The sequence below is a fragment of the Osmerus mordax genome, chromosome 16 (assembly GCF_038355195.1).
Source record: "Osmerus mordax isolate fOsmMor3 chromosome 16, fOsmMor3.pri, whole genome shotgun sequence".
NCBI classification, from domain to species: Eukaryota; Metazoa; Chordata; class Actinopteri; order Osmeriformes; family Osmeridae; genus Osmerus; species Osmerus mordax.
This window is the reverse complement of record NC_090065.1, coordinates 3,422,099-3,446,419: the sequence shown is the minus strand read 5'-3', so window position 1 is coordinate 3,446,419 and position 24,321 is coordinate 3,422,099. Positions and strand designations below refer to the sequence as shown.

The window sequence follows — 24,321 nt, the reverse complement described above, 5'->3', positions numbered from 1 at the left end:
CGTACTTCTTAGTGAAAAAGTGTAGTCAGTACTTCAACTTTAACCAGTCTTTATAAACATGAATTCTACTTGAGAGAAGGATGTGTGTTCTTTTGCCATCTCTGAGAATAATTTGTATGCATGGGAATCCAACATAGTCACGTTTTTAATAAGGAGAAGCCTACGACTTTAAGAGAAGCCTATGAATCAGCGATGTAATAACGATACCGGGACAAAACAGACACCGTGTCTCTAGCTGCGCAGCCTCTCGAGCGGGACGTCCCGTTGGCCATGCGTAAACACGGTGGGCCGCGCTAGACTGGTGGACTGGCCAAGATGAGAGAAGAGGATTGCGACAGCGAAATGTTCATATTAGATATATCAAATATATGAATCGAAATGCTTTAGACGAACATTGTTTCTCGGTGGACATTTCGTAAACTATGGATTTTATGTCTGGTGTCATTCTTCTTCTTTGGTTGGTTGATGAGGTGAGTGCGCAACTGAGTTTTCCAGTGACTTCCAGTGACAAATGTAGCCCGACGACATCGCGAGGGGTGATTATGTGCTGTTGAGGTCTGTCAGCCCCACACAGTCCAGGAATGACAAAGATAAACTCTACATTTAAAAATCGATGTCATAGTATTCTATCGTGAATGTATGTAATCGATATCGTCATATCAACTCCGGTGTTGTACATTCACATGGAATTGTTAATCAGAAGTATGATTTTGAACAAAGAAAATACTAGAAAATGATGCATGCAGGCCACAGCAATGAGAGAGGGGTATATGTAGGACAGTACATAAGAGGATAACCTCTGATAGCTTTGGATGTGTATCCTACAGTAAAGTGGATGAAAGGCTAAGACAATGCATCTCTTCAAATTTGGGCTCATATTTTAGCAAACATTGCGTAACAGTTGTGGAAAAACAAATGGGTTGAATAGTGTTTTGAAGATTATGAAAATATTGTATTTATATAATGTTCTGTCCAACTATCACAGCTGCATATGCAATTAAAGCAGACACACCCACCCAGATTCACTCAACACACACACACTTACTCACTCACTCAACACACACCCACACACATTCCCATTTTCACTCACCCCACATCACAAGTACACACAGCCTCCTCGTCTACTGACCATTGTTGATTGTTGTCAGAGAGCGCTGTGGAGACAAGCAGCTCTTTGTGAACTTGTTGTCTGTGTGCCCGGCTAGCTCCTTGGCTGACCAGCCGAGGCGGGGCCAGGGTCAGGAGGGGGGGGGGTTGTGTTATTGGTCAATTCTCACGGCAAAAGGGGTTGTCATTCGTCATTTATATCAGTTCTTGGACGTCTGGTCCCACATATTTCCTGTTCCTATGTCGGGCATTTGCTGACGTGTGTCACAATCGAGGAAATAAAATCTCGACGTTTGACAGTTTCTCATCCCACGTTTGTCTCTCGTTCACCGCAGTGTTCCGCCAACAAGAAGTACTGCTGGTACTTCGAAGGAGGCTACCCCATCTACTTCATGTGAGTCCAACGACTAAACATCAGCAGCAGGGAAAATTCCAGCACTGCAGCATTAGAACCCCAGCAGCAAGGTTGCGTAACTACATCCCCTCTCCCCCGGGATGAGGAACAGACATAAACACACCAGCTGTGATGCTATAGGAGGCCCCGAGTCATGTGTGTCTCGGGGTCCTGGGAGGGCCCCTTTAACAGAAGCCTGCGCTAAAAGAGTCTCGTCTTATTTGGAGACGTGCTGCTGCAGGAGGAGATATTAAATATGTAGGGACTGACGTTGGAGTTGGGGAGCGGAGAGAGTGTTGCAAACAGGACACACACGTTCACACACACACACACACAAATTCTCCCCCACACACACACACACACATTTGCACGCAGACAGAAACACACTTTGGATTCGTCATAGAAGTGCATAACTGTCCATTCAGTCAGGATTGTAGCTTATTTAGGCAGGATTTTGTGTTTGCAGCTTAGTAGAGGATCTGTTTTATCTTAAATCTTTAAGCTTCAGAAAAAATTTAAACCACTGCAGCATCATCCAGACTCCCTCCAGTCTCTAGTTCAACATGTCTGCCTGTAGATGAAAAACACATTCATGTCACTTGTAAACATGCTTTTCTCTCTTATACACACACAAACACCATCAGACACTCTGAGACCCTGCGGAATCTGACATGACAATGGCAAAGGCTGGCCAAAATACATTCTCCTGAAAAATAAAAGTAAAGCTCTGTTTTACATATCTCTTTCCTATTATTATCCACCCCTTTTCGTGAACGTGTGTGTGTGTGTGTTTATGCGTGTGTGTGAACCAGAGCTGTTTTGGAACAGAAACACAATAGCAGCAATACATCATGAGCTTTGGTGTATACAGGTGCTGTCATTCTGTCTGCAGGGGAGAGGGAGACACACCAAACACACACACACACACACACACACACACACACACACACACATAGAGCACACATGAAAGAACTGGGAACTGAACTTGTCTGTTGGCCAGCAGCCAAAGCTTAAGTTGATAAATGAACAAATGATTCAATAAATTCATTAGTGTCTTGAAACAGAAAATTCACTTGATGAAAGGCTTCTTTCAAGCCATGCTAGGGTATGATACAAACAGTATATGAGCAGGGATTCTGTGGGGAATGTGGTCTATTCATCTTTAGTTCCCAGAACATTAGTCATTTGTTAGACAACTGTCCCATCGGAGCTCTCACACTCACAGTCGGCCTATAATGGCAGATCTGTGTGAACCCCAATGTGGTGTGTGTCCTGTGTGTGTGTGTGTGTCCTGTGCACGGGGAGTCAGGTGGCTGAGCGGTTAGGGAATCGGGCTAGTAATCTGAAGGTTGCCAGTTCGATTCCCAGCCGTGCCAACTGACGTTGTGTCCTTGGGCAAGGCACTTCACCCTACTTGCCTCGGGGGAATGTCCCTGTACTTACTGTAAGTCGCTCTGGATAAGAGCGTCTGCTAAATGACTAAATGTAATGTAAATGTGTGTGTCCTGTGCATGTGTGTGTCCTGTGTGTGCGCAGGAGCAGCGTTTGTTCTAATTGTATGTCTTCCTCGGTGTGTGTGTGTCCTGTGTGTGTGTAGCTGTCGTTCGTATGAGGACTGCTGTGGTACGAGATGTTGTGTCAGAGCTCTCTCCATCCAGAGACTTTGGTACTTCTGGTGAGGAACCTCTACACCATCCATTCATCCAACCATTCATCCAACCATCCATCCAACCCTCCATCCAACCATCCATCCATTCATCCAACCATCCATCCAACCCTCCATCCAGCCAACTCTCCATCCATCCAACCTGTCTGATGAAATTATCGCTGTCCTTTATCTGTTTCTTTATCCCTTCATCTCTGTGCATGCCTACATAAGATCCTCTTCTGTTCAAGGAGGTCTGTTACTGGGTAACTGGGAGTTATACTGCTGTGTGCGCATGTGTGTGTATGTGTGTGTATGTGTGTGTATGTGTGCGTGTGTGTGTGTGCGTGTGTGTACCCTCCTGTTCCAGGCTGGTGTTGATGCTGGGCGTGGTGTTCTGCTGCGGGGCTGGGGTCTTCCTGCGTAGACGGATGTACCCCTCCCCCATCCCCGACGAGCCCAACTCCTTCAACGTCCACTTCACAAGACAGCCAATCACCACCTCAGGTGAGTCACCATGCCCAGGCCTCCAACCAATCAGAGCACGGATGCCTAGCAAAGGGATCTATACAGCACTCCATACGGTTGTCACGGCTGACATCGTCTACGTCAGTGTTATGAAACCGAGTTATGAAACAATGTAATATATAGATGGTGCATGACCTTGTGAAAGCCCCCCCCTCTCTCTCTCTCTCTCTGATCATCGGACCATGGTTCTCTCATCCAGGTCTGCAGCGTAACGTTCTGCAGAACTATGGGGATCCAGGGGGAGGCGTCATGCTAAGCCCCGCCTACCCCCTGCAGCCACACCCCTCCCATGCGACGGCATCCTACCCTCCTCCTCCTGCCTACTGCAGCCTCCCGCCTCCGCCCTACGAACAGGTGCAGCAGGAGACACAGAAGAAATAACCCCGGGAGAGTCTCAATACTCCTCCCTAGGCTGAGTCTCAATACTCAATACGTTCTTCCTTCCATTTGAATTACTGATCTACGACCAGATCCAGTCAAGATAAGCCCGTAGTCCAAGTGGGTTGAAGGGATGGAGCCTTTTTTGGTTCCTTCAGATAGGGGCAAAATATACATATTAGAGTCACAAAAAAGACATGACTCAACGAGGATCACTGTAGTTTATTACCTATGCAATTTATTAATGAATTCAGATGTAGTTTACGGTCCCCATCTCCAACTATTTTTTCACTTTGTTCTCAACTAACCTACGACAGCTTTGTCTCACCAGCTTGTGTATGATAATAAAGTTTGACTATTTTTCACCAACATGGGTGTACGGTCATGTTTCTATCTGCCACAAGGTGTCAGTATGAAACCTCAATCTGACGGCCCTACATCCAAAGACATAGTTATGCTTTGGCAAAGATTGGCCAGTACCTTTCTTTCTGAGGGAATTGTCATGTTGTGGTTTAGATAGGGTACGTACAGTGTTTGAGAAAACTTAGCCTGAACAAGTGGGAGTAAGAGTAAGTAAATACACTCAGTAAGAGTGTGTGTTTCTGTGTTAACGGGGCTCTGTAGAACATCGTTGTCTGTATTACATTTACATTTAGTCATTTAGCAGACGCTCTTATCCAGAGCGACTTACAGTAAGTACAGGGACATTCCCCCGAGGCAAGTAGGGTGAAGTGCCTTGCCCAAGGACACAACGTCAGTTGGCATGACCGGGAATCGAACTGGCCACCTTCGGATTACTAGCCCAATTCCCTCACCGCTCAGCCACCTGACTCCTGTATACGCTCCCTCTGAATGACAGATCCCGGGGAAGCTGGGCTTTGGCCCGGGACAGAGATGACTAGGCTGCCAAACAGATAGCTACTCTACTCCATTCACAAACACACTCACAGCCCTACAGGAGCTGATGCGCATTACTCTGGACGACATACTTAACCCTTGTGTTATCTTCGGGTCATTCTGACCCATCAGTCAGTGTGACCCACCCTCGTATTGCGACAACTTTACAGCATACAAACCCAAAGTGAAGCATTTTATTTTAACTGTTGGGCTGTCTCAGACCCCCCACATTGCAAAGGTTAAAAGAAAATTATTTTATTTGTTTTTGTATTGGGTAAAATTGGGTAAACACAACAATGGTTCGTTATGAACCTTTGGGTCATGTGACCCGAAGGCAGCACAAGGGCAACGAGTGCCTAGTACAGTGGTTCTTAACCCTGTCCTCAGGGAACCCCTGTCCTGCATGTTTTAGGTGTTTCTTGGCTCCAACACACCTGATTCAAATGCATGTTCGTTACCAGGCTTCTACAGAGCTAGATAACGACCCATTTATTTGAATTAGGTGTGTTGGAGCAGGAAAACATCTAAAACATGCAGGGGTTCCCTGAGAACAGGGTTAAGAACCACTGGTCTAGTACCTCCAACAGTCTGGTGAAGAGATGACATGCTGGTAGCTCTGCATTTGATTATAGAACCTCAACCCACCGCTTGCTTTCACAACGATGAGTCCTCTGTATCAACAGGATGCGGGATGAATCGATATCGATATCAATACGACAACATGGTAGGGATTTCCATGCATACATATCAACACAAACAAATGTGTTCTTCCTCCTCAAAATGCTTCACCCTGTTTTATAGCAACACAGTTAAGGGAGGCTTCTGGAACACCAGAGTCAGACTGAGGCCGTCCATGATGTGTTTGTATTCACGTCCCACGACGCTGGACGTCACCGTGTGTGCTGGAGTCCAGGGGACGATATACGGACCATGGCCTACCCGTCTCATCCAGGCTCCACAGCATCCTCTCTTTCATGTCCTCCAAGTCTAGACAGCTATTCACTAATCTGTTGTCTACTCTTCTGCAAGCAGAAATTGGGGCCAACACACTAAGCATTGAATCACTCAAAGACCTTATAAACTGAATAAAGGGAGCAACTGAAAGGGAAAAAAAAGCGAGAGACGCATAGGGGAGATGGAGAGCAAGGAGAGAAGAGGAGTTAATGAGCACCAGATATGGACGGAGATGTGGAGAGGGACGGTGGAGAGATCAATGAGCAGTGAGAAAGAGGTGATGAGCAAGGCCAGAGGGGTGCGAGGGCGCGTGTGCGAGGAGAGTGACAGAGACGTGCACGGCCTCTCAGCTGTGCCGAGGCTTTCTAAAGACAACTGTAAACGAGGCATTCGTCAAAGGAGTTCTTGTGTGTGTGTGTGTATGTATTTCTCATGAATGTGCCTTTTAACCTTCGGTCGTGTACTGTTTAGTTTGATAACGAAAGAATGTCATGTCTTACTTCCGTATGCACTAGAGACATGTTCTTTTCAAATGTAGGTTGCTTTAAAGGCAATGGAAGTAGGTCGGTGAATGCCAAAGTAGCCCAGGGAGGGCAGAGAAAGGAGAAGAGATGTGAGGTGGTACATTCTCAAACTGCCAAGACACTCTGCAGAATGTTCCAGAGACTGTCATTCCTCTCAGGTACAGATAAGACGAGCCAAGATCAAATCACTGTATATTTCACTGGAGAAAAATCTCTTTCTGTAGAACACCTTAATCACATCCACCAGGAGATTCGGAAGAGAGAGAAAACCGTTAAGTGGTTGTGGAAGATGGATAGAGAGGAGGGAGATGGAAAAGGTGACAAATCTTCGATAAAGTAAAACAAGTCTAAATTCTATTTTCAAGTTGTCTTTTCCATTACCAACATGGGGTTCTTAAATTACACACACGGATATTTGAGTTTCTCGTTTACATCACACTTTTCATGACATGCTAGCAAACTATAGTACTATATGAAGGAATTAACATTGGTACTAGAGTTCCACAGTACAGGCGTCCCTTTATGCACTAAAAGGGGCATTTTTGACAGCCAACAAAAAAAGACACCAAAGTAAAGAAATGTGTATACATTTATTCACAAAATTCCTTACTTCACAAGATAATCATCTCTTCTCACTCCCGATATGATACTCTCTTAAACACATTACACAAGTGGATGCACATGTCTTTACGTAGGGAGAATGCACTCTTCCTAATGCTGTCTAGACAAACATCCCAACCCTTTCTGGAATCACCAGATCATTAGGAGCACTCGAATAAACCCTACGTTACCCTTACCGACCTTAGACCTGTAGATCTTAGAGGGGATGGACAGACCTGATGAAGATGGCTGCAGTCCCATCTGGCCAGTCAGGGGGCAGGATGGTTCTGTAGCCATGCTGTTTAGACCTACCCAACCTCTGCAGATCTACAGGAACATTCCAGAAGGAGGAATGGGCCAGCGTTGGGATCGGAGGCCGCTCCCTCCAAAAGTCACCTCGGACAGTGTTACATCATTTTGAAATTAAACATTCTTTAAAAATAACATCAACAAATTTTGGAACACATTTTGTTTTCAGATATATGACAGTCCACCATAACCTAGAAAGTAGGATTCCTTCCTATGGGGGAATCCCGGACAGTGACTACCGCTGACACACACAGAACAGAAATGTGCATTTCTCTCTCATATCTCGAAGAAACAGAATGTCAGAGTGGAAGAAAACAAAGAAAATAATTCCTATGTACATTGAGGTAAATCAAAAGAAACACCACAGATCTGTTGAGGTCCACCTTCACGACACCTCGTCTTGGATAAACGTCGCATCGCTCACACCCAAGGGGTTCTTCCATGCCTTTTCAGAAGAACAACAATCCATGATATGATCAAACGTGACAGCATGTTTGTGTCTGTGGTTCCATTTATAGAACGTTCTAGCAATAGGCACTGTCAGAACAGACCCATAAGGTTCTGAACGCACTGGGCTGGACATGCACTGCATGGCACGTGACCTGGTACACTCGTGACCCGATGAGGGGAACACTCGACAATGACATCAACGCTACAGCCAACTGAGCTGTGAACCAGTGCAGCCCGTCTAAACCTTCAGGCCCTGTCCTGGAGGTGACATCACAGCTGCTGCTGATGATGATGATGTTGGCACTAAACACCCTGAGTGACTGCCCACTCTATGGTCTGTGTGCTAACAGCTTCAGACTGCTGCACACGGGGATGAAGATCATTCTTTACACACACGCACACACACACAAACATCCGGTCAAAGGTTCCCCCCCCCCCCCCCCCCAGACACACTAAAACAGACGTGTCCGTTCTTTTTTAAACGATGGAATTGCATGTATAAAAGTATGCAGCACCTTACACTTAGCATAGTAGAGGACATCCAAAGCACAGAACAAACAGGAAGGAACAGAAACAACTTGATATAAAACACCATTTTTGACATTGTAAAGGGGGGGGGGGGGGAATATGCACGGTTGCTAACTCCAGCCAGAATAGCTGGTGTGTCCGAGCTAGTTGGAGTTCTAAGGCTGTATCTCTACCTGGATCCTGCCTTTCCACTCGCCACGCTAACCTGCCCACTACTCTCCCTACAGGTCCGCTAACAACCCCTTTTTCTCAATCCGTGATGGGTGGGGGCGTCACTGGGGCACCTGAATGATCCTAGAGGCAGCAGATAAGATGAGGTGTTGAGATGTGATGACTCGGCTGGATGCCGCCCGGCCCAATGCTCTCCAACCCTCTGAAGAAACGGTAACTTCCTGTGGGTGGGTTGGAGACCGCTGGCAAATTTGCATTGTTTCTCCACAGAAGATGCCCCTCTCTCCATCTCTCTCACCCACAAGTAATACTTTATTTGGTTTTAGTAGCAGCAATATCTATCTTCGTCTCGCTCTCAACTCGAACAAACACGACAAACTAAACAATCCCTCGTTTTCCAGTAGCTACTATCATTTCTGAGCACAGCCTGCCGGAAACCCTTCTGTTTTGAAACAAAATCTAACACTTAAATGTACTTCAGTCTTAACATGGCACTCTCTCAGGTCTGGTTGCTTGAAGCAGGATTTTTGTTTTGTAAAATAGAAACCTCGCAAACGTAGATGGAAAGTAGATGAAAAGCCTGGATGTCTTTTTATGGCACTTTTAGACTAACGCGATATCACTGTGCTGACTGTGGGATAGTTGTATCACCATTCCCATGACCATAGTTGTATCCCAATACTATCCATTTCTCTCAGCTTTGTCTGATATGCGGTCTGTACAGAGCGCACGCCACAGAGCCTAGCAGGCATAGCGTTAAATCAACCACAATCACCACGTGACACACAAGGGCACTTATTGCTAAAGAGAAACGTTGCAGTGCGTTTTAAATCGCTAACGTACAGAAAAGCTAATGTTTGGTTAGCTCTCTCTGTCCTAGCCTACAAATTAAGACAGTAATAAGTAGAGAGGCCACGAGAGGACAGCGTGTGCATGTCCAGCTATCTAGTTAGCAGCAAAATAATATAACGGTACAAGCAATAACAACATCAGTCTTTCATACATATATGTAGTCAAATCAAAAGGGCTCCATGTATCTTCAGAATTAAGAATATTATGAAAAATTCCCTCAAACAAACAAAAGGCCGTATATATCAAAAGCCCCAAAGCATATAACTATGGATATGTCTTATAAATGCTCCTTCATAATAAAAGCCTAAACATAACGGTTTCATACAACATCTTCCACAAGGAAAGCCTTGAATGGGTATGTACAACCTCCTTCACAATAAAAGCCTCAATAATAATATATTTTCCCCTCAAGACTTTCATTGCCCAGGCAACACCAGAGTGAACCACAAACTCAGGGTTCAGATCATCGGTTCCGTGGCAACAAAGACCTCCACTGCATCCTGCTCCTAGCGAATACATGAGTGTCTCTTTCCTGAGGAGTCAGGGAGATACTAAGGCTATTTCGACCAGTAGAGTATGCAATGTGCACACAGCAAAGGAGTTCAGAACGGCAGATCAATTTGTAGCACCTCGCGCTCTTATCTGAGAGCCCACTGAGGCGTTTGTATTAAATATAGAGGTATACATGTAGGTCTATCAGCTTACTGTAAGGCTGTGTATGTACCTATACATACTCCTAAACAGTATGGTGGTAAGAACACATTCACCACATACATAGAACAACAGAGTATACAGCAGAGGTATACATGTATATCTATCAGCTTAGGTGTGAGAACTAAAGATTACATACATATACTTTTGATCACACATCAATTATATACAAAATACCCATATATACACACTCACACACACATTTATAGAAACTTATATATACATAGCAATAAAGTAAATATTGCGAAGTTTGACTGCATATTTGACAAGGCTTAATGAGGTCATGGTCTGTCTTGTTCTGACAGAAAAACTGAACATGCTATAGATCAGGCATCTGTAAGACTGAGACGATGTTCGTTACAGGATATATATATATTTTAAATGAATGAAAAAATGCATTTTTCAGTTTGGATTAAAACCCTGTTTAAAAGATATTGCCGGTCCTAGTGTTGATGCAAATATCACTGTAGAGGTATTCTGAAAAGGCCAGAATTCCTTACCATTGGGAGGTAGGGGTGGGGTCATATTGGTGGGGGGGGGGGGGGGGGGGTGGAGGTTAAGGAGTTGGGCGTGGACCCATAGGGTTAAAAATTAAAACCAAAAAATCCAGAAGGAATGTCTCCGAGACCCAGCCCCCATATCCCTACCCAGTTGTCCTCTCCAGGGACCAGGCGCTGTGGGTTAAGGCCTGGCTGACCCAGGGTTTGCATGTCTGGGTAGCTGCTTCTCTTAGGTGAGCAGTTATTCTGGAGGAGGAGGAGGAGGAGGAGGGGGGGGGGGTTGGAAAGCTCCAGGCAGAGACCACCTTCAACAGCCTCTTCTCTGTCCTCGGAGGGAGGAGCGACGGGGAGGAGACAGGAAGTGATGCGTGGTTTACATCTTGATACCCTCCTGCTGGCTGAGCTGAGACAGGGACTTCTTGATGCGCAGCGCGGTGAGGCGGGCGGCTCCGTTAGCATACCAACACTCCCTCATGATCTTGGCCATCACACGCAGAACCTACGGGCACAGGAGGGGGCACGGGTGAGCGGGCACGGCGGCAGAGAGCACACAGGAGGGGGCACAGGAGGGGGCACAGGAGGGGGCTTGGGTGAGCGGGCACGGCGGCAGAGAGCACACAGGTGGCCTGAACGGGACTGACAGGAGCGTTGTGATCGTGGGGGCAACCAGCTGGGTGACGCTGAATGCAGGGGCCCAGGTTAAGACTTTCCTGCAGGTGTCTCCCCCTCTATCTACATTTCTTGTCTCTAAACTGCAAATAAAGTAGAATAATATAAAGCAACAACTAATCTGATCTTGAAAAAAGGAAAAGAAAAGAAAGTTTTGATTGAAGAGCAGATCAAACTTTATGCACCATATCTCAAAGGCTATATGGGTCCAACGTGTGTGTTAGGGGGGTGTGTGTGTGTGTGTATCAGCGAGCAAACAATGGTCGAATCAACCCAAACAGCAAAAAAAAGAGACTGGCTCCACTTTCCCCCTCGTTCATCCCTCTCTGTGTCTCTCCTGGACCTGCTCCCTGTGTCTCTCCCGGCTAGTCATCACTACAGCCTTTTAATTATTCAATCTCCACAGTTGTGTGGAGGGAGCAGAAGAGGCAGCTGCCTGGTGATCTATCTGCAGATCCTCCAGGGCCTGGCTTCTCTGACACACACTAACCTTGGAGGACATGATTGCATTAGGGCGGCTGCAGCACTGTCAATTGTCTGTAATTGAATAGCCTGCTCGCCAGCAATAAAACACACATCAATAAATAAAGAAAAGGGAGGGGGGGAGACAGAAGAGAAGAGAGGGAGGGGAGGGAGAGAAGGGTTGGTGGAGATACGGAGAGTAAGGAGGAGAGAGAGATAGAAGAGAGAGACACTGAGGGGAGTAAATTAGTAGAGAAGAGAGACGGAGTGGGAAGAGAGTTGGCAGTTAACGAGAGAGAGAGAGAGAGAGAGAGAGAGAGAGAGTGTGTGTGTGTGTATCCAAGTGTCTCAAATCTCTCATAACAGCGCACACCAGCACGCATGTATGAATCTTCAAGTGTGTCAGAATACCCTCTCAGAACAGTGTGTGTGTGTGTGTGTGGGGGGGTCGGGTGTGTGTGGGTGTGTGTATCCTCTCACCTCACAGCTCTGCCACCTGTTGGGGATGTTTGCTCTCAGTTTCTGGTCACACACCACCCTCCTCATCTCCTCCACTGAGGGATCTGATTGGACCAGGTCATAGTAGGGTAGCTGGTAGTCCTCATGGATACCTGGCAAGGGGGCGGGACATCAGGTCACTCTTACTGACAGACCAATCAAAACAGGCTGGGTTAGAGGAGCGTTTGTATTTGGGATTCCTATTGGATCCCACAAGAGTGACAGGGGACCTGATGTGACCCTGCACGCAGTACACACACACACACACACACACACACACAACAATCTAACTAACTGGGTACTTGGCAGTCGTCCATCCTTTATTTATCCCTATAAAACATGTACATGCATATCCCTCCACCCCTCCTCCTCCCTATCCCTCTCCCCCCACCCTCCACCGCTCCCTCTCCACCCCTCCCTCTCCCCCTCCACCCCACCTCCTATCGAGCAGCGGCGTGCTATCTCCCAGAAGACCAGGCCCATGGCGTAGATGTCGGCCCTCTTGAAAGACTCAAAATGCTTCATGTTGATGGAGTCGTCCAGCACCTCTGGAGCCATGTACCTGGAGAAGAAACACACACACGCACACATTAGCTCCGCTCGGCTCAGGGGAGGTGGTGGTGGTTGGGGGGGGGGGGGGCGGAGGGCAGAGAATGTCACAGTGGACCTGGGGGGACACGGGTGTGATGAGGGGGGGAGGGGTGGCATCCATGTCACAAAGAAAACCTGACTGGGGAAGAGTGCAAGAGTGTGTGTGTGTGTGTGAGTGTGTGTGGAGTGGGAGGGCGGCTATAGCACTACTACTGCCCCCCCCTCCTCTACATAACACATAGGCGCTCTCTCAAATCAACATCAATACTCCCCCCCCACACAGTTTCTCTCAGGCCCTCCCTGCACCCAACACACATCTGCAGCCTGTGTTCAGAAGAGTTTATTACTTTTATTACTAGTATTATTGTTTTTATTGATTTTATGTTAAGCACGTTGAGCTGCAATTTTTGTATGAAATGTGCTATATAAATAAAGTGTTCTCTACAGCATTTGTCTGGAGAAAATCATTTCACAAGTGCGTATGTTTGTGTGTGTATACGTGTGTGAGCGTATCCCGTGGTTACCTCTTGGTTCCTACTCTGTGATTGGGTGCGATGTCGATGGTGTCGGTGGCCGAGTCGTGGCGGACAGCCAGTCCCAGGTCAGCGATGCAGCAGGTCCCGTTCTTCTTCACCAGGATGTTCTTGGACTTCAGGTCTCTGTGGGCGATCGCTGGCTTACCTGGGGGGGGGGGGGGGGTGGTACAGGAAGGTGAGTCCATGTGTGTTCCTGGTATACAGGTTTGCTTATATTTCAAACAGCGTAGTCGTGTGATTTGAGCCGACTGCAAGGCGCGTGTGTGTGGGTATGTCAGAGCCACCTTGGGTGCCGACGATCTCCATGTGCAGGTGGGCCAGGCCGCTGGCGGTGGACAGGGACAGCTTGATCATGCCCTCCACCGTCACCGTGTAGCGGTTCAGGTAGTCAAACAGGGAGCCGTGCTCATGGTAGTCCGACACCAGCCACAGCTGGGTCCACGTGCCGTTATCTGGAGGGGGGGGAGGAGACAGGAGAGGACAGGAGGGATCATTATCAGAACGGTTGGGGTCAGAGGTCAGTACATTGGCTGGCCGGAAATCGAACCGGCAACTTTCTGATTAATAGACCGATTCCCTAACCGCTCAGCCATCTGACTCATCAGTAGGTGAGGAGGCGGGGAGAGCGGTCACCAGGGAGACACCTGGACATACACGGGCTCGTCTCACCTTTGTTGTCGGCGGCGATGAAGCCCAGGATGTTCTCGTGGCGCAGCATGACGGTCTGGTAGATCTCGGCCTCGCGGAACCAGGAGCGCTCCTCCCGCGATGAGAAGATCTTCACCGCCACCTCCTCGCCCCTCCAGCGGCCCCGCCACACCTCGCCAAAGCGGCCCTTCCCGATGCTCTCCTGCAGGATGATGGTCCTGGCGATGGTCCTCTGCACCAGCAGGGGCAGGCCTGTGGGGGGAAACAGAGAGCACAGAGGCTGATCCTACACTCCAGGATTTCCTCAGGATTTGCTGCAATCCTAGAGAAAATCTTTATTATGATGATGATGGTTCCAGCCCGCCTGGTCGTCCCCTGTGTGGAAATAGGGACTAGATGGCTGAACAAGAAATAGGGACTAGATGGCTGAACAGGAAATAGGGACTAGATGGCTGAACAGGAAATAGGGACTAGATGGCTGAACAGGGACTGGCTGAACAGGGACTAGATGGCTTAGCGGTTAGGGTGTAAAAAATTTAAAAAATTACTAAATGTAAATGACTAAATGTAGGGAGTCGGGCTATTAATCAGAAGGTTTTTGGTTCGATTCTGGCTGTGCACAATGACGTTGTGTCCTTGGGCAAGGCACTTCACCCTACTTGACTCGGGGGAATGTCCCTGTACTTACTGTAAGTACCTCTGGATAAGAACGTCTGCTAAATGACAAAATAAAATTGTAGATGTGACGCGCTGGTTGACGGAGAACATGCGTTTTGCTGGCTCATACACCCGGTGAACTGCGGACTGAGGACAGGTCTTATAGGACAGCACAGCATTCAGCTGCCCCAGACAAGAGAGAAAAGATTCTTTCCAGACAAGATATTGACCATAAACACCCAAGGACACCTGCCAATACTTATTCTTTAATACGTTTAATAATTCTTTTTTAAGACGGGTTTTCTTTGCCTTTACCACACACACACACACACTCCACAAACAAACACACTCACTTTCCACACACACACACACACACACACAAACTCTCCACACGATGCGGCCCTCTCCTAGCGAGCCCACCTGAGCCTGAGCCGGAGGTGGTCATGTCGTAGATGAGGTCTTTGAGGGTGGAGCCGTCGGCCAGGAAGGGGTGGTCCAGGGCGGGGTCCTCCTGGCTGGGCACGCGGTGGTGCAGCACGGCCCGGCTGTGGCACACGTACACCACCAGCAGCAGCACCAGGCACAGCACGCACACCGGGCCCGCGATCACCGCCGCCAGCGTCACCGGGCTCAGGGGCGGGGTCTGCTCTGTCGGCACTGGGGGGGAGGGGAGGGGAGAGAGAGGTGAGGAGGGGAGGAGATGAGAGAAAAGGGAGAGAGGGAGGGGAGAAGGAGAGTTATAGCTGGCCAACACTTACAATACAAACAGAGTAGACACCGATATTGTGTATCACATTTCCAAAAGCACGCATGGTATTTTGTGTGTACTCACATTTCAACACACAAGCATCCTTGCAAAACACAAACACACAGACCAGCAGATAAGAGATAAGATGGGCAAATAATACTGTGTGTTGAGACCTCGTCTAAACCTGTTCGACATTCCAAACTATTTCTCAACCGTGTCTGGTCCAGAGATAGCCCAGCCAGCCCTCAGACAACACAAGTCTGCTGTGTTGGTCACCTGTGTGTGTGTGTGTGTGTGCTCATGCTTCCATCTCAACTGCCATATCAGGCCGAGTGTAGGGGGATTACATATATCCTGAAACGTCTCTAACAAGAGCGAAAGACCATGGCCATCTCCCCCAAAAAAACAACACAAACGATTCCTTCCAAACGTAATGTCATTTTTCCACACAGCTCCTGAAAGTGACCTCACTTGGGTAGTCGTCGGGGTCGGGGTCGCGGTTACACATGTCCGTGTCGCAGCACACGGGGATGACCTCACGGTTGTCCCTCTTGGAGTGGGCGCACACAAAGGGCCGGCCCTTGGGGAACAGCTCGGCCTCCGGGATGCACATGGCATTCTGGGACACCACGCGGCCCTCCAGGTGCACCAGGGAGGTGAAGCACAGGCCGTCCGTGTGACACGTGCTGTTGGAGCACCACTGGCAGTGACACTGCAAACCTGCGGACACGGAGAGACGGAGAGAGAGGTACATGGGGGGGGGGGGGGGGGGGGGAGGTATGTGGGGGGGGGGGGGAGGTACATGGGGGGAGAGAGAGGTATGTGGGGGGGGGGGAGGTAGATGGGGGAGAGAGAGAGGTATGTGGGGGGGGATGTACATGGGGGGGAGAGAGAGGTACGTGGGGGGGAGAGATGGGGAGAGAGAGAAAGAGATGGGGAGAGAGAGAATTAGGAATCACACACACATCTTACAACCATCTCAGACCTTGAGGTGAGTTGTTCACACGACAGGTACATCACACCGTGTGCCGACACGTCCTCGCGACACATCTTCAATGTGCTACAGACGCTCAGGAGGTGATGACAAACAGAATTTGCATGGCTGTGCATGGCTGGGGCTGCTTAGCCTAGCCTAGCCTAGCCTAGCCTAGCACAGCCTAGTCTAACCTGGCTGAAGAGAAGCTCTGGCTAGCCCACAATGTGAACCCTGGAGCCTGAACCCTGGAGCCTGAACCCTGGAGCCTGAACCCTGGAGCCTGAACTCTGGAGCCTGAACCCTGGAGCCTGAACCCTGGAGCCTGAACCCTGGAGCCTGAACCCTGAACCCTGGAGCCTGAACCCTGGAGCCTGAACCCTGGAGCCTGAACCCTGGAGCCTGAACCCTGGAGCCTGAACCCTGGAGCCTGAACCCTGGAGCCTGAACCCTGGAGCCTGAACCCTGAACCCTGGAGCCTGAACCCTGGAGCCTGAACCCTGAAGCCTGAACCCTGAACCCTGGAGCCTGAACCCTGGAGCCTGAACCCTGGAGCCTGTGTGGATGCTGCAGGGATGTTGTTCCACTGCAAAGACCAGGTCTTCTGGTCAGTCCTTGACCCCTGCTGGATCAGGTTAAAGCAGCCTGGAGTGTGTGTGTGTGTGTCACCAGCTCTAACCCAAGCATGCTGTGTGTGTGTGTGTGTGTGTGACCAGCTGTAACCCAAGCCAGATGTGGTGTTGTACACTGTGTGACTCAGCAGCCTGCTCCCCCACGCCCCTAAACGCCCCCTAACCTCAAACAGCCCCCATCAGAGTGTGTGCGCTGGGCTGGTCTAGACGGGCCTCTGGGCTGAAACCAGAGCAGGGCTGAGGGGCCGTTAAAGAGGGGGGGGGGGGGACCTCTACATTCCTTTAACACACACAGAGAGAGAGAAATAGAGATAAGGAGAGAAAGAGAGGTAGACTTATGGGAATAGGGATGAACAGAGAAAGACAGTGAGAGGGGGGGGGGGAGAGAGAAATAAGAGAGAGAGAGAGAGAGAGAGAGAGAGAGAGAGAGAGAGAGAGAGAGAGAGAGAATGGTTCACTGAACCATTATGTAGCAGAGTCTTCACTCCTAACCAAACCAAACCTTACTTATGATGACAAGGAGGAATCATACTGAGAGAGTCTGGGACAGTCGTTTAATGTCTAGGCTAACACCGTGAACAGACTATAGCACATTCCTGAACTCGGTATGAGCTGAAAAATAATTTTTTTGAGAGAGAGAAATAAAAGAGAGATGGGCCTACTCGCTCAGGGCTGCTGTAATATTCAGAGAGCTGACAGAGCAGAGCTGACAGGACTGGATAGCTGAGAGGCAAGCAGGGAGAAACCCTAAGCTGCCACTGAACACTGATCCACCCTGAGGTGATCCCGTACCACCAGGAAACCAGTTCTCCAGGAAGAAGGAAGCAATGAAGGAACTGAGGAAGAAAGGATGGGACAAATAATATAGGGAGGGAGCAAGGAAGTGAGGAAGTAATGAAGGGGAGAACGAGGAAAGGAAGGAAGGTAGGAACAGGGGTCATGTGGAGTCAGACGGCTGAGCGGTTAGGGAATCGGGCTAGTAATCTGAAGGTTGCCAGTTTGATTCCTGGCCGTGCCAAATGACGTTGTGTCCTTGGGCAAGGCACTTCACCCTACTTGCCTCTGGGGGGGGAATGTCCCTGTATTTACTGTAAGTCGCTCTGGATACTATATCAAATCTGTGAAAATCATAGAACGAGAGGAGGGACTATTAGAACTATGACTGGGTTATGAAGGCTGGCAGCTACTTAGACTAGCCCTATAATGAAGTCAGAGCCTCTCTCTCTCTCTCTCTCTCTCTCTCTCTCTCTCTCTCTCTCTCTCTCTCTCTCTCTCTCTCTCTCTCTCTCTCGACTAAGCCTGTCCTCTCAATGTCCATCCATCAACTCACACCATCTGGCATTATCTTCCTCCCTCGACCCTCTCTCCCCTCTCCGTCGCAGGGAACCAGAGATGGACTTTCCCAAGCCCAGTCACATCCAGCATCAATTCCTCTCTCCCCCGCCCCTCCTCTCTACCCCCACCTCTCTCCCCCGCTCCTCCTCCCCCACCTCTCTCCCCTGCCCCTCCTCCCCCACCTCTCCTCCCCCACCTCTCTCCCCCACCTCTCTCCCCCGCTCCTCCTCCCCCACCTTTCTCCCCCTGCCCCTCCTCCCCCACCTCTCTCCCACGCTCCTCCTCCCCCACCTTTCTCCCCCACCTCTCTCCCCCGCCCCTCCTCCCCCACCTCTCTCCCCCGCCCCTCCTCCCCCACCTGGCAGCTTCTCTGGACTCTGCAGCCATTTTCCAGCTCTGCTTTGTCCCAGCTCCCACGCCGACTGGAGATTTGACAACATAATCGAGCAGCTAGCCAGCATTGCTCCTCATTCAGCCAAGGGCTGAAGTTACAGGAGCAGAGCGTGCTTTGTTCCCAGTAAACAAAGTTGTGTTCACTTTCAATGGAGGACTCTACATCACATGTCACGACCCTAAAGAAGAAGAACCAGGCTGCGCCGGAGAGAGGCAGAGGGCAGCCGAGGTCAACACAAGACGATGCGACTGACCGTCAGCCTCCTGAATGGCAGTCGCAATGATCTAATGGGAAGGCCAGAAAGGTTTCCATTATGTGCTGGACAGAATGAAACTTAGCGGTGGTTATCTAGCCTTGGCAATCATGTTTGCTTACATGACGTGGAAGAGGATGGATGACACTTCCACTCCTGCGCTCCTCTCCTCCACAGCCATCTCACTAAACACTCTCTCTGGGGGAGGCCAGCCCAGGGGAACAAGGATGTTAGTGTTGAGACAGTGAGAAAATTAGTCATATTTCTCAAATCCAGAGGAGAGAAGGCAGGGGACAGGAGGCAGGGCAGAGAAGGCAGGGCAGAGGAGGCAGGGCAGAGAAGGCAGGGCAGAGGAGGCAGGGCAGAGGAGGCAGGGCAGAGAAGGCAGGGCAGAGAAGGCAGGGCAGAGAAGGCAGGGCAGAGGAGGCAGGGCAGAGGAGGCAGGGCAGAGAAGGCAGGGCAGAGAAGGCAGGGCAGAGAAGGCAGGGGAGAGGCTTGGGAGCTGGCAAGTTTGAGAGCGCCTGGCTGTTTTCTACTGCTTTCTTTCACCTCTCCTCCGAATCGCTCCATCTCTCCCCCAGTCTTTCTCTCTCTATCCCCATCTCTCCCTTTCTCCCCATCCACCCAATCTCCCCGTCTTTTCCCCTCATCTCCCCCTCTCCTCTCTCTCCTCCCCCTCTTAGCACGGCCGTGTCACAGGGTCCCTGGAGAGCCCGCCCATGGCACACACAGATCCCCACCACCCCTGACCTGGGACACGGAGCTGACGGCCCATGCTGATGAGGTTTCTCACACACACACACACACACACACACATATACACACACACACACACACACACACACAAAGAGCATGAAGTCCATCTCCCATCCATTGTTGTATTCCTCACATTAAATCAGAGCTCTGCTGCTCCCTTCCCCCACCCACGTTTCAATGCACTTCCAGCTCTATGCAGAGTGTGTGTGTGTGTGATCACTATACATTGTCACTGCCGTAGGTCATAACCTGGCACTGCTGCTCTACAGCACTGACTGCAGCAGCTTCTTTGTCCTTGACCGGTATTGGGCTTTGTGTGTTTGTGTGTGTGTGTGTTTGTTTGTGTGAATGTGTGTGTGTCACGGGAGACCTGGCCCAAGCAGATGTCCAGCATGTTGACCTCTTGTGTCCTGACTGTTAGTCCCTCTCTACTTATGTCCTTGGAGCCTACAGCCAAACAACCATCACACAATGGACACACAGACACACTTGATGAAACGAAAACAGTGAAGCGTACAGAGAAAGACAGCTAGCACAGGCAGCAGTATATAGTGGAACGTGCTGAAGGATTCACAGAAGTGTTGGCTTAATTGGTTTCCAAACTGTTCTCAGTGAGCGGAGAGAATGGCAGAGAACATTCAAACAACTGCAAACTAATTGTCTTTCTCAGGGAACTTGTCGCTGTCTATCCTCTCGCTTACTCACTCTCTCTCTCTCTCTCTCTCTCTCTTCCCCCCCCCCATTTGCTTTGTTCCTTTTTTCTCTTTCACTGACAGACACGCCAAGAACAAAAAAGCCAGACACAATTTCTTGTCAGACAGAGAGACAGAGAGAGAGAGAGAGAGAGAGAGAGAGAGAGAGAGAGAGAGAGAGAGAGAGAGAGAGAGAGAGACATCACTGAACCATTATGTAGCAGAGTCTTCACTCCTAACCAAACCAAGGACACCACCTTACTTATGATGACAAGGAGGAATCATACTGAGAGAGTCTGGGACAGTCGTGTAATGTCTAGGCTAACACCGTGAACAGACTATAGCACATTCCTGAACTCGGTATGAGCTGAAAAATACTTTTTCAATTAAAGTTACTCGAAGGCAAACAAATTCCAGCTAGTTCGAGCCTGCGGCCCACTTCAAAAGTAGGGGCTTAAGGATAGTTGACAACAAAGCTAAACCGCAAAAGCGAGTTCTCCCGAGCTGGGCACACACACACACGATCCTTTTCCTCCCTCCAGTCATGAATTCCAGGAGGAGGTAACACTGGCTAGCCTTTCACTTCCTCTCCAAACCGCTGTCTGAGTGCTTAGTCTGGGACTGGAACATTCTCTGCTCCTTGCTCACACTCACCCTGTCACGTACGTCCACCTAGCCTCTTCGCTAGCACACTACAGTACGCAACGGCTCTGCCTTTCCACCCAACTGCTCCTATTATACAAGCGCTCACTTGAAGGATTGTCAGAAAAAGACTTCACAGTGGTGGACTCCTGAGAGGAAAAGAACCCTAACTTATATAAAAATTTTAAAAAAAGAACAAACTTGGGTAACATGGCCTTACGTTAAGAGATGTAATCATACACAAGACACATTCTAGAAGATGCGAGGGATCTAGCTCTTCTCTGACATATCGTTTCTCAAGGAAAGGGAGGGAGGAAGGAAGGAGGGAGGGAAGGTGGGATTGGTCTGAGAAGTCAAGCAGGTTTCAGGTTTCTCCTCATGTGGTTTGGTGTTTGTTTGTTTTCTGTTTCGTATGAGAAATATCTCCTCTCAGAACCAACTAGGAAAAGTGAAGCTCAGTCGATTCTGCCCACTTATACTCTGGTATCAAGCAGGGAGATGGTGGGTGGTACTGTTGAACAGTAGCAGACTGGATTTCAATTACATTTGTCAGATTAACTGCTTAAGGTTGTTTGGTCAGCAGGCTGCCAGGTTACGCACAAGCACTCATGAATAAGATATAAGTAATAAACACCATTAAATATTCAGCTGTCCTAGACTGTGTCTACATACCCAGGTGAGCATTGCCAACCTGTTAAAAATCACAGCATTAACTATTGAGGAAAAACAACTGAGAAAACATGTCCAAGCTTAAGGCCTGAATCCCTTTAATGACAGCTTTTGTATACGATACATTGTAAGTTCATTGTAAATCAAACTGACACAAACACTTGCTCTCTTAACCACACACAAATACCGCGTCTGCACAAACATAGTCTCTCTCGCTTTCACACACCTACATCCGCCTGTCTTTGTCTCTAAAACACAGCTCCATTCTGTCAGTAAGACAGGTTTCTCCTCGGCAATTTGGATAGAAAGCCACTAAACGGCTGTCCCACTGCACGAGGAGAATCACATCTCTCTAACAGGCTCGTGGAGGTAGTCCATAACTCATTCGTCTGTAATACGTTAGCTTTTTTTGGAAAGCGCTACAGCGATTTCTCGTTGTTACTTCATGAGAGAATCACTCGCGTTTCAGCAACAACGCTCCAAACCAATCGCTTGTCCGGGACGGGAAGAAACGACTGGAAATGAAACGATGATCTGGATCAGAAAATTCCATCTCTCGTGGTGCTTTTTCCCTCTACCTCTAGTACACAATTACTACGTCATTATAATACAATTTCCTTTATGGTCCCATGGGGTTTGTGGGGGAGAATTCACACGAGATGAGGGTGGAGATGAGCCGTTCTCAGCTGGGCCTATCAGCGCGTGGACTGATGGGGCACATCACCGCACACGCGCCCAGATGGGCTGCCTGCTCGCTTTGTGTGAAGAAGCGTGCACGATGATGAATGGGATTGTTTGACAGCATCGTGAATCGATTTAATTGAAAACACTGTGGTTAATATCACGATGGCACTATGTCCTAATCAACAACATATCTATTTAATTTGTATGATCCAACAAATCGGTAAATGCTGCGACGTGGTGTTGCTTAGCCACCTTAAATATCTCGTATCAAGTGTGACCCGCAGATGTGATAAATGCAACACCTTGAAATGAATATCTGAATCTACAGATGCAGCACATTTCTAGTTTCAATCAAGTCTTTATTACCAATACTTACACGTTCGACGGTGAGCTCAATGTGTGCAACAATGTAACCTAACAATCTCAATATGTAGCTGAGATATTGCCTATATTAAATTGCTTCATTTGATGCGCGACTGCAGTTAACATCAGAACACCGAATTGAATGTTATATTAAAGATACGTTAGCAGTCTCTGTCTATACGCGTGTTCTGATTACATTTATTTTTACTACAGCAGAGACACGTTAAGCTAAAACAAAAAGGCGGCCCATTAATAACATAAGAAATACCAGAGCATTGTAGTAACTTTTACCACGGCAACAACAAGACATTGTTTTGTGGGTATCTGAACATGAGCGGTTTCGTCCCACAGAAAGGAGACTCAAAGCCCCCCAAAGCCTGGGCCTAGTAACGTGCTGGAATTGTGACTTTTTTTGTCTAAGTCTCCCATTCTCTTAAAAGCAATAGTCAGGCTGTTCGCTGGACAATAAACATTCTTGACAACCCCCCGGTTCCCCCTGACCCGCGCCATCTTTGGAAACTGTATTCTTGAAAACAAGATGCAAGAGTGTGAACATAAAACTTCCAGATAGCAAGTCTTGTTTGAACAAAAACGTTAAAAGGCAGTGTCTCGGTTACTTACCAGCAGATATGTGGATATACGGTCCAATAAACAGGACTAAACATATTAGATTACAGCGCATTGTAACTATTGTCGCTCGGAATTTACTCAACTCAACAGTGGTCAGTCCGTATTTTCTCACACTCCACTTTCGCAGTTCTTGCTCCGAGGAAAAAAAAACGTCTGATTGGCTAACAACGCGAATACACCCCGCCCATGTTGAACATGCCTACGCCCATCCCCCCTTTCCTTTCCCCCATCCATTCTCTCCTCCAGAAGATGCAACTTTTAATGGGTGTGTGTACTTTACTGGCCAATGTGCAACTGTCCAAACAGCCACAACACAAAGGACACGTAGCTTTATCATGTCTGTATAATTTATCATTGCTGTGTTCATAAGCAAGCTATGACTATTAATAGAAGTCTCGTACTCCCATGTACTCGCAGAGCTGCTTTGAACATTAATCTGAAAATATCACCGCTACTCGTTTATGTATAGCAAATTACATGCGACTGAGGTAGCTCTCTCAGTGACGTATCAAATACCATACAGTCTCGTTACCAAAAGCGCGTCCTCTTGGTTTAATGGTAAATGCTCGAGCATGAGGACCTGGAGGAGCCCTGGGAGATGCTAGGAGGTGTTTGGGTGACAGAGGAAGATGCCAGTCCCTGCTGGTGGTAACAGTTAGTCAGTGTTTGGGACAGGTGTGTGAGGGTGGCACGGTGACAGAAGGGAGTGTTGAAGTGGAGGGATACACCTACGTGTAAACACACACACACACGTTTAGAGACTCAAAAATACAGACAAGCGTGCATGTGCGCACACACATTCTGTGCCTGTAATGACATGGACTGGGGAGAGGGCAGATGGTACTAAACACAGGATTCTGGAATGACCTGGAGAGACAGCAGGTGTCGATCCCATTTACACCCCGAGAGAGGGCCTTAATTATGTACAACACACACACACA

General features: G+C 48.5%; 2 protein-coding genes across 3 annotated transcripts; one reads left to right on the top strand and one right to left on the bottom strand.

The window, feature by feature from the left end:
- Positions 1-228: 228 nt before the first annotated feature.
- LOC136958835 (WW domain binding protein VOPP1-like) lies at positions 229-4,421 on the top strand. Of its 2 annotated transcripts, XM_067252949.1 has the most exons (5): positions 229-470; positions 1,443-1,501; positions 3,099-3,176; positions 3,517-3,653; positions 3,874-4,421. In XM_067252949.1, exons 1-5 carry the CDS (start codon positions 423-425, stop codon positions 4,053-4,055), a joined length of 504 nt encoding a protein of 167 aa, XP_067109050.1. In that variant the 5' UTR covers positions 229-422; the 3' UTR covers positions 4,056-4,421. The 2 variants fall into 2 exon arrangements, with proteins under 2 accessions (XP_067109050.1, XP_067109051.1); XM_067252950.1 differs by lacking the exon at positions 3,099-3,176.
- A 3,844-nt stretch (positions 4,422-8,265) lies between these two features.
- On the bottom strand, positions 8,266-23,432 carry LOC136958831 (TGF-beta receptor type-1-like). Its single transcript, XM_067252944.1, has 9 exons — positions 23,372-23,432; positions 15,829-16,077; positions 15,030-15,266; positions 13,974-14,204; positions 13,589-13,756; positions 13,293-13,449; positions 12,615-12,739; positions 12,160-12,290; positions 8,266-11,047 (listed from the first exon to the last, which is right to left on the bottom strand). The coding sequence occupies exons 1-9, from the start codon at positions 23,430-23,432 to the stop codon at positions 10,922-10,924; spliced, it is 1,485 nt and encodes a 494-aa protein (XP_067109045.1). The 3' UTR covers positions 8,266-10,921.
- Between the last annotated feature and the right edge of the window lie 889 nt (positions 23,433-24,321).